Source organism: Macaca fascicularis, chromosome 10 (genome assembly GCF_037993035.2).
Source record: "Macaca fascicularis isolate 582-1 chromosome 10, T2T-MFA8v1.1".
Taxonomy (NCBI): Eukaryota; Metazoa; Chordata; class Mammalia; order Primates; family Cercopithecidae; genus Macaca; species Macaca fascicularis.
In genome coordinates, this window is record NC_088384.1 from 99,282,183 (window position 1) to 99,292,933 (window position 10,751).

The following is a 10,751-nucleotide window of genomic DNA, read 5'->3' on the forward strand; positions in this document are numbered from 1 at the left end:
TTCCCTCTGCCGCTACTCTTGGGGGGAGGGGGGGCTTGGGGCTGGAAGCTGCCTGCGGTGGGGCTTGGTGATGTTTAAGACCCTGGACTGTGATGCCCTCCAGCACCCGCCAACGTGCCTTTAGGAGCACGGCAGGGCACTCCCCCACGCCCCCCGCTCCCCCTACTCTGGGGAACTACCTCTGCTCACCTCCTTCCCGTGGCCAAACCCAAATATGAGTCCCCGAACTTTTCAGGAGCAGACGCGCACACGGGTCAAATCCACTCCCCTCCAAGGGCCTTAACACGGGCGCCCAGCTACCTCGGAGAAAAGCCAGCGGGTAGGGCGGAGGCATTGCTCTCGGTCATCAACGCAAACATCCCCACGGGTGCCTTCAGCGGCTTGATTAGGGGAGCTGCGTGTTCAGAGCAAATGTGGAGCTTCCTGTATCTCCGAGGAGAAAAGAAAAGCCGCCGCCCCGGCAGCCTCGGCCTGCTGGGGACCTGTCCTCCCCACTAAAAGCGCGCGCTGCCCGGGAGGGAACGCTCCACCCTGGGCGTCGGTGCCGCTCCTCATCTCGCCGCCCCAAACACTCAAGTGGCAGATTCCGACAAGTGGGAGGCAGCAAGTGGAAATATTCGCAACAACCGCGGAAAGTTACTCCAGCCCGGGGGACCGGCAGGAAAGTGAAGCTGCGAACTTCGCCAAACGCGGGCTGCCGAGAGACGCGAGGGACCAGGCTGGCTGGCCGGGGCGCGCGGGGACACGGCTTCCCCCGCCTGCAGGCTGAGACCCGGGTTCCGGCCATGGGGACCCGCGCCCCCGCGAGCCCGCGCAACTTTCTCCTCCGAGGGCCCCGCGGCTCGGAGCCCGCGCGCATCCGGGAGGGAGCGGGGACCCCAGGGGAGCCGAGCGGGCGCACTCACCTGCGGCGCTCTGAGCCCGGGCGCCGGGCAGCGGCGGCAGCTGCAGCCTCAGGAGCAGGCTGAGGGCGAGCGCGGCGAGGCTCGCCATCCGGGCGGCGGCGGGCGGCTCAGCCCCTTCCCGCGGGGGCCGGGGCTGGGGCCGGGACTGGGGCGGGCGCGGGGCGGCCCCGCATCGCCCGTGCGGCCGCTGGATGTGAGCGCGGCTGGCTCCGCTCGGGCTCCCGGAGCCGGCGCCGCTGCGCTCCAAGCCGAGGCGCGGCGCGAACTGAGGCGGGAGGCTGGGCGGGGGCGGGACGCGGGGGGCGGGGGGCGGTGTCCCCCGAGTCCTAACGCCGCCGCCGTCGCCGCCGCCGCCGCCCGCCCGGGCGCTCCGCCTCGGCCGTGCACACACCCTCGCGCGCACGCCCGCGCCTGGCACACGCCCGCGGCTGGCACACGCGGACTCCCCCGCACACCCTCTCCGGGGCCGACCAGCTCGGGCCGCTGGCACAGTCACGCGCGTCCACACATCACCCCCGCACCCGCACGCCCGGCAGGGTCCTCGCCTCTTCGCCCCGCGCCGTGCCGCGCAGCCAAGCATCGTCTGCCCTGTGGGGGCGCAGGTACGGGGGCGATGCGGGGAGGAGGGAGCGGGAGCAGCCGTTTGAACTCGGGTTGGGGAACAGGTGAATGGGGGTTCGGTGGCGAGAGGAGGGAGGGAGGGAGCAGCCCTCACAACTCAAGATAAGGGGCCAGGTGAATTGCGACAGCGGGTGGGGGCGTCTGCCCAAAGCTGGGGCAGGCGGCTGCTGGCCAGGGTCTCGGGCACACCCTGAGATGAGAATTTCATCTAAGAGCGCGCGCGCGCACACTCACACAACCCACTCACACTCTTCTGGGCGCATCGCTGACCGCGCCACAATCGCCGCCCCCCTCAATTAGCCGCCCACCCCATCTTCTTGTTCACCCACATTTTTGTCCCCACCACCACCACGCGGAAGGGGGCGCAGACGGGGCATGAGACATCCCCCTTCACCCCCCGCAATTTTTCTCTGGCAGCCTTCCCTTTCCTTTTCTAGGGAGACAGAACCATGTAGCTTTTTCCCTTGTCTTCTCGGTCTTAACAAAGACCTGGTTGGGGCTGAAAGCCTAAAACCACAGATCAGCGCTGGCACTGTCCCTCGCAGCCCACAGCCCGCAGCCCGCAGCCCACAGCCTGGCTCGCTGCTGTCCTGGGAGGCAGCTGGTACCTGAGTCTTGGCTGGGGGTCTGAGATGTAAAAGCCAGGGGCAGGGACACCCAGAAATGCTTACGGAATTCACACTTTGGGAACACTTTGCTACCTGGCCAAAGCCCTCCTTCTTCTGTGTCAGCCGGGCCCCCTACCCCCCCATCCTTGCTGGGGTGCCAGGGACCCGGGAGACTGTAGGGGAATTGTGAAAATCAAGCATGGCAGGGTTTCCAAAAGTGGGGAGCCCCAGGCTCTGGACCCAAGTTGCCACGGCAGAGAACACAGGGCCTCACTCTGTCAGTCCCCAGCCCCCACTAGGTAGAGTGGCACAGTTCCCTTGAACGGAAACCCAATTACTCCTCCTACCCAACACTTACAATCCCAGGCAAATTCTTCCACCCCTCTCCGGACCCCGACTCCCACCACCACCACTATGACCGTGACCACTTTCAAAAGCTGAAGTGCTTGGACTAGCCTGTTGGACCAACCAGTGCCTCCCACACTTGCCTGGTCCAAGAACTACCAGGAAATTTTCTCCAAGTCCTGCTTCCCAGACCCCTGCTGGGGAGAGTGGAATTCGGCAGGCCTGTCGGGGGTGGCCTGGGAGTTGAACCTTTTACAAGTTGCCTTGGAGATGAATAATTCTACCAATATTTATGGTGCACTTAATTGTGTGCCTTACTCTGTGCTGTTCTCTGGGGACACCACAATGCATAGCCCTTGGGGACAATTGGAATGGAAAGATCCCTTCTGCTGAGAGCTGAGCGGCCAGCTGTTTGCTCCCTCACTCACTCACTCGAACCCTGCCTTGGGCAGACAGCAGTTAGGAAGCCTCCGAGCAGAAGCCTGGCCCAAGACCGCCACAAGCAACCCCAGTCATGGCTGATCCCAGGGGATGACCCAGGTGGGGAGGAGATTTCTAAGCCACTAAGGAGCTTGGCGTCACACTTGTAACTTGCCGCGACTTTCCTGGACTCCTGCCAATTCATCCCCTCTCTCAAGCTTTATGGAAAACTATAAAAGCAGTTAAGCATCCTCAGAGCACACACCCTTTGGTGCCCCCTTGCACCCCTGCTTTAGGGATGCGACATCACCGCAGGCAAATCCCCCAGGTCTGAATGGGGTTCATGTGGCCCCGAGGGAAAAAATAAAGATAAAAAAATTTTAAAATTAAAAAAAAAAAAAAAAACATTTCAGTGGTCACTGAGCTGGTGGAGTGGGACCTGATCCCGCACCAGGAGTTACCTGCCCAGGTGCACCATGGTCATGAACTGTGACCCTCTGTGCTTTCTGAACCTCCCTCCACCCCGAGAAACTGCCCCCTCTCCTTCAGTAGCACGTGCTGCCACCTGCTGCCCGGCCAGGCTCTGGCACCCATAGCACCGCCAGGCTTTTGCACCGGCCAGTCCCTCTGCCTGGAAGCCCTGCACTGCATCACCTCCCTGGGAGACTCACACTGGCCCTTAGGGCTTCTCTTTGGAACTTTGGCCAGCGGGCCCTTCCTGCTCAAGGCATGTTCCCCCGCGCAGGTCACTGTGATGGTGCTTTTTACATTGTGGGAATGTTGTCTCCTCTTCATCTGTTCTACAAGACTTGAGTTGCCAAAGGGAACCTGGACACTTACCACGGGGCTGCTAGGAGATGAGGGTTTGGGGGTGGAGAGAGAGGGCTGGCACAGGGCTAAAGATGCCTTACACAAAGCTTCCAGCTAGCTGGCTTCTCAAGGGAGGGAACTCATGGAAAGTTATAGCATCGTCTCCCACCCTCCTGCACAGGGAGCCCTCTTTCCCATCTGACCCCATCAGCCCAGGGAGCTGGGACATGACCGCAGATTTGCTTGGCTCGGGGCTGTGCCCAGCATCGCATCAGTGCTGAAGGAAGGAGGCAGGGTGAGCTTTGTAAGAGATGGCATTCTGCCCTACAAACTCTCTTAGTTATGCTCAGTCAGTAGGTCTCTTATCTTCAGACTCTGTCCTTAACCCCATAAACCTTTGGCAAGACCTCTCTGTACGTCAGTTTCCATATCTGCCTAGTGGCTTCCGTTTCAGCTCTGGCAGGAACCAAGACAGGAGTGTCCAGACGTTTCAGCTACAGATCTCTCTGTCAAGCAGTTTTAGGGGAAACCTGAAACTTGGGGCATCCTTTCAACAAGTACGCTGGCCTTTTGATGTGTGTCAGGAATCTCAGGGCTGTGGTTTGCAGCCTAAACAATAGACGTGGTCATTGCCATCATGTAGCTTACAATCTGGTTGAGGAGATTGGACAAACAGAAAGCGGTAACAACCCCAGAGCTGGTCCCCATCTCCCCAGCCCTGCCTCACCCCCAGTGGTCAGCCCTCCAGTGGGGAGCACAGTACCAGGGGGAAGATACCTGCTGGGGCCATGTGTCTTACTAATGAGATCTCTCAACCATATATCTAGTAGAGTTTATTCTACGTTTAAAGTATCAAAGTCCAGTGATGAAAGTCCAGTGATGTAGCTATTGTTTGATCCCCATCTTACACATGAGAACACTGAGCCTCAAGAAGGGCAGTGTCCATGTAGGAAGGCGGGAAGGATCACTTCTTGTACTGGCAGTGGCTGCTCCATTGGAGCCTCTGTCTTCTTGCTGTGGCACTGATAGCCACTAGCCGTTTAAACTTAAAATTGAGAATTTCAGTGCTTGGCCACACCACATTTCAAGTACTCAGTAGCCACAGGTGGCCAGTGGCTGCTGTATCAGAAAGTGTAGATACAGAACATTTCCAACATCATGGAGAATTCTATTAGTGCTGCTCTAACACAGAGGTCACCAAACCTCTGCCACATCTGGCCCACTGCCTACTTTTTTTAAATAAAGTTGTATTGTGCCACATCCATGCTTATTCATTTACATACTGCCTATGGCTGCTTTCTGCAGAAAGTTCTACTGGACAGCACTGCTCTAGAACAGAGGTTAGCAAACTCCACCCATGGGCCAAATCTGGACCACTGTCTATTTTTATAAAGTTTTATCGAAACACAAACCCATGTATTCATTTACATATTGCCTGTGGCCGCTGTCTGAACTGTAGCAGCAGAGGTGAGTGAGTGTGACAAAGATCGTCTGGCCCACAAAGCTTAAAATATTTACCGTCTTGCCCTTTATAGAAAGTTTGCCAACCCTTTCTTTAGAGAAATCTTACAGCACAATTTGACAATTATTGATCTAAAACTCATTCTCAGAGTGTGGTTTCTGGACCAATAGCATCAGCCTCACCTGGGAAGGTGTTAGAAATACAAGTTCTTGGGCCCCACCCCAGGCCTGCTGAATCAGAAATGCTGGAGGTGGGGCCTGGGCTCTCATTGCACCAGCCATCCAGGTGATTCTAATGCATGTTCAAGTTAGAAACCGCTGTTCCAAAACACAGAGCACACGTCAACAAGTGGCTGGTACAGTGACGGTGCGAATGGGCTCCCGTGGGTAACAAGAGTTTGGAAAGATGCCAAAAGAGTGATAGCCCATCTGCTGCCTGGTCCCTCGGCAGCAAAACCTTTGATGGCCGGTCCACGGAGGCCGCGCCAACCAGGGGAGGACCCTGTACCAGCCACCGGCACCGTGCTCAGGCCCCACTGCCGTCGGCCCCGCCCTCCCACGGAATTGTCAGCACATTTGGAGCTGCCTCCACACATAAATTCAGGGACCAGCTGTCTCTTTTAATCTGGTTGCAAGATGAAGCCATTAATAGATGTCAGACACATTGGCAATGATCTCTTCATTAATAATTTCCTCCTTTCTGAGGAAAAAGAAATTAGTAACAAGCAACCATCAATAATTCAAAAATACAAGTTAACCTTTCTATTAGCAGAGTGTGCACACACCGCAGATGCTTTCAGAGCCAGTAGTTCTGGTTTGAGTAATGTTTTGATGGCAGGAATATTAACATGCATTAATGCTGTCTGTCAAGATGTGCAAATATAAATAACCCAAATGCAACTTAGAAATCTTAAGTATTTTCGGGTTTAACCTCATGATCCAACCATTTTTTCTGTTAAAAAAAAAAAAAAAAAAGCATGTATTATCCAATAATATTGCTCGGTTCAAAAGCAGGACTTCATAACAAATCCATTTCCAGTTTGAGGTCCTTGTGGTTAGAAAGATTTCCCTGACGCTTTACCGATACTGCCAATCTATAATTTCTCCCTGCAAAGTTGGATCTGCCTCCTGGGGAAGTAAGAGCCTGGCCGCCCTTCCAGATGACCTTCGTTTGGAGATTGGGTGTGCTCCAGGTAAGCGTTCTCAGTTTCTTAAAACCCCTCCCATTCCTCTTCTGATAGATTTTCACGCCCACAGCACCTGGTTCCTCTTCTCAGCCATGCTCCATTTTTATAATTTCCCTCTTCCGGGGAGGCCTTGCACCTGCCTGCATTCTCCACACCTCCATTTACCATCCAAGTGACCACAAACTTGTCACTTTCCCTCTCCAAATCTGTTTCCCCATCTGTGAAATTGGGTGATTATTCCCACCTCACTGAGCTGAGTGGGAATTAAGTGAGTTAATGGATGTGAACACGCCTAGTACAGGGCTGGCCCACTCAAGAGCCCATTTCCCTTCCTTTCTTCCCACTTCCAAGTCTTAAATTCACCAGACCACCCCAGCCTTGACTCTAGGCCAACTGTATAGACACCTGGACAACAGCACGGCACGGAAGGCCAGCTGCTTCTTTCTTGGGCCAAAATACCAGCACATGCTCCAGATTGTTGCCAAGTAGACCTCAATGTCTGAGGTGCCCTGGATTTAATGCCAGTACTGCATCTCACCCAAGTGGCATCTGCCAAACAGCTGTTTCTGGTAATTTTTTTAAAAAGCTAAGTGATGGATGGCACGTACCCGTCACAGGTATTTGCACTTCTGACACCTGGCCTCATTGCTGGGCAGTGGGGATGTTAAGATAAAGTGACCCCATCTGCAAGGAGCCCACAGTCTGCCCTCACTGAGAGGTCACCCAAGCACACTGGGGACAGGGTGGTGGTAGTGTCAGGGTTTGAATAATGGACGTCAAACATGATTGAGATACGGCCCCAGGCTTTACTCCTTGCTTCCAGCAAAGTGGCTTCTCTGAGGAAGCAGGCAAAAAGCCACTATTGCAACAGCTTGGTGCCCAGGAGTTGAGCACATGCCTTTTCAGAGCACTGAGGTCCCCGTAAGACCTTCAGCCCTGGCCGGGTGCGGTGGCTCATACCTGTAATCCCAGCATTTTAGGAGGCCAAGGTAGGTGGATCACCTGAGGTCAGGAGATTTAGACTATCCTGGCCAACATGGTGAAATCCTGTCTCTACTAAAAATCCAAAAATTAGCTGGGCGTGATGGAGCATGCCTGTAATCCCAGCTACTCGGGAGGCTGAGGCAGGAGAACCGCTTCAACCAGGGAGTCGGAGGTTGCAGTGAGCCGAGATCGCACCACTGCACTCCAGCCTGTTGGCAGAGCGAGACTCCATCTCAAAAAAAAAAAAAGAAAGAAAGAAAGAAAAAGAAAAAAAAGGCCTTCAGCCCTTCTCCTGGTCCCTGACTCCCAACTCAGATTCCAGATTCCAGAATGTCTGTGAAACTGTTGCTTCTCCCCACCCCGCTGCAGCAACCTCAGCTCTGACTTAGCTTCTTAACTGCCTGAAGTCTTGTCCCTCCCAACCCCTCTCCACACACAGCAGCCAGAGTGGTTGTTCAGGAAGACAGTCACTCCACAACCTGTTGCTCACCAGCTTTAAACCCTTCACTAATGCCCCCACTGCCCTCAGCATGAAGTCCACAGTCCTTACCATAACTAACAAGACTCTCCACTGGCTGGGCCCAGCCTGCCTTGTTTGTTTGTTTGTTTGTTTGTTTGTTTGGACAGTCTTGCTCTTTCTTTCACCCAGGCTGGAGCGCAATGGTGCGATCTCAGCTCACTGCAACCTCCACCTCCTGGGTTCAAGCAATTCTCGTGCCTCACCCTCCCAAGTAGCTGGAATTATAGGAGTGTGCCACCACGCCTGGCTAATTTTTGTATTTTTAGTAGAGATGGGGTTTTGCCATGTTGCCCTGGCTAGTCTTGAACTCCTGGCCTCAAGCAATCCACCCACCTCAGCCTCCCAAAGTGCTGGGATTACAGGTGTGACCACCATGCCCAGCCCAGCCTGCTTTTCTAAGCCCATCCCCTCCCTAACTCACCTTGGACCACCCCTCACCAAAGGGAAGTCTTCCCAGGTAGAGAAGAAAAGAAGGGCATTCCAGGTGGCTGGAACAGCCTAGGCAAATACTCAGATATCTGCAAGAGTCTGCAAGTTCAAAGAGGCAAAGCTGAGACCTAAGTGCAATGCTCTCTGTTCTCTTATTTCATTTCCTCCGTACTCCATTTACCCTGAACTCCAAACTGCACATGACAACTGTCCATTACCTCCCTCTGGGCCTCTGCCCATTAGCTTCCTCTCTCTGGAATGCCACATTCAAAAGCAGCATCCTTCCTTATCCAGGCATCTAAATCCTTATCCTTCAAGGCTCAGCTTTGGGCAGGATCAGTGGGCTGGATGAAGAATTAGTGGATTCCATCCTTATTGGAACCATCTGCAGATCTGCCTTCTCCACCAGGGTGACAGCATTGAGGGATGCCAGTACTGTCTTACGCACCCTCACGTCCCCAAAGCCAACCCAGCATGGCATACAGCAAGCACTCAATACATACTGGTTAAGACTAGGGCCAAATTTGCCTGCCAGGGCCATATACATTCTGCACGAGCTGTTATCAAACAGAAGGGACAGTGACCCAATTCATCGAGATCTATGGGGAAACCAGCTCATGAGCAAGACCCCAGCAAGGCTCTCGGGTGTGCAGGAGGAGATGATGGGGTGCTGCTTCCCCGTTGTGTCTGGTCCTGAGAACCGCCAGGAGCTCTTGTTAATAACGCACGTACCCCAGACTGATAAAGCCAATGGTTCAGCGAAGAGCCCGGAAACGTGTCCTTTTTAACAGACTGAATCTCACAAAAGGTCATAACTGGGTGGTTCTGTCCAGGCCAATGCAGAACCAGTCCTCTAGTCAGACTGCCAGAAGCACCTGGCCTGGGGGCTTAAAGCAGTAACAGGGCTGTCCACGGCAGGGAGAAACCACGGTAAAGTCCCCAGAGGCTTTAGTGGCCTGTCTGCCCGTGGCCCTAAGCCTTTTCTAGTGAGGCCCGAGTCCCAGATGCCAACCTCTCAGAAAGAAAAGGCACCAAAAGACTTGAAGCAGAAATGATACAGAAAGAATGCCTCGTGTATATAGAACCTTCTGCAAACTTTCTTCAGACCTCTGGTTTACAGAGTTGGCTTAATTAGAATTCTTGGTTTCTTAATATACTTTCATGATGTTTTTCTGCATAGCCCTCTCTTATTAATATTATTTACTTATGTTTGCTACTTTGTGTTATGGCATGTAATTGTCATTTTATTTTCATTGATTTATCTTACTATATTTTGATAAGCACCTAGAGATCTTCCACCCACCATAACAACCACTCCCTGATAGTAACAGAATTCTGCTCTCTACACTTCATCCCCGCAACAATGTACAAAGAAAATTTGGGCTGGCAAGAGGGCCTTCAGGAGAGACCCCAAAGCCCGTCTGTTCCTGGATTCCTGCTGCAGTGGTTCTCAACCCCGCTGCATATGAGAATCACCTGGGACCCCACCCTCAGCCACTGATTTATTTGAGTAGGCCCCAAGCAACAGTATTTTTAAATCTTCCCCAATTATTTCTATCAAGAACACTGCAAGGACTCCTCAGAGTTCTCCCCACCCGTAGGGAGGTGAAATGTAATCATCTAAGAAGTTTTGGGGGGAACCACTACACAGAGCTCTACCCACCCGCCCTTATAACCTAATATACTCTCCTAAAGATACCCCCCACACACTTGCTCACCTTAGGGGATCCCTGCACATGGGACCCATGCTACTGAAGAGGGTGTGCTGGGCGAGTGGCCGACATACTTCTCAATGTGGGGCCAGGGACCACACCTGCACCAGAACAGGGCTGTTTGTTCATTATGCTTGGAGCTGAATCAGCATCTCTGGAGGTTGAGGCCTGGGAATTTGCATTTCTAACAGGCACCCCAGGTGATTCTCAGGCATGCAAGAGTTTGTGAATGGCTAATGCAGTGTCAGGGACAAGGAAAGTTGAGAGCCTCCAGGCACAACTCCAAGGTATCTTGCCCATTCTGTGTCTCAGACACCTATAAGCGCTTAAAGGATAAATACTGAGCTGGGAACACAGACAATCCTGATATTTTACCCAAGACTCTTTTTCTTGTGAATGACAGACAGACACCGAACCCAAACAAGCTTAAGTGAAAAGAGGAACCCAGTGGCTTATTTAGCTGAGCAGTTCATGCGCACCTTCAGGCAAAGCTGGATCTAGGTGCTCAAATGATGGCATGGGACCCCTCTCTCTCTCCCTGTCTATCTCTGTCTCTATTCTGTCTCTGTCTCTATCTCAGCTGGGCTTCTCTCTGCGGGTAGTCAAAGAAACTGGCCAGTGACAGCTCCATACAGAGGTCTCACAGCTTACCACCTTCAGTATAAAATGAGACCTTCTGCAACACCCCACCACACTATCCACAAAAACCCAGTAAAGATATTTATTGGGTGATTTGGTTCACATTCTGT

At 53.5% G+C, this 10,751-nt stretch overlaps 1 protein-coding gene across 15 annotated transcripts in view; it reads right to left on the reverse strand.

Annotated features, from left to right (window-relative positions):
• Positions 1–1,495, reverse strand: part of PTPRT (protein tyrosine phosphatase receptor type T) — a 1,114,889-nt gene extending 1,113,394 nt beyond the window's left edge. For all 15 annotated transcript variants that reach the window (XM_074003238.1, XM_005569031.5, XM_005569028.5 and 12 more), the window contains exon 1: positions 906–1,495. In XM_074003238.1, the coding sequence (XP_073859339.1) occupies positions 906–1,485 (580 nt within the window). In that variant the 5' untranslated portion in view covers positions 1,486–1,495. The remainder of the gene's footprint in view (positions 1–905) is intronic.
• Between the last annotated feature and the right edge of the window lie 9,256 nt (positions 1,496–10,751).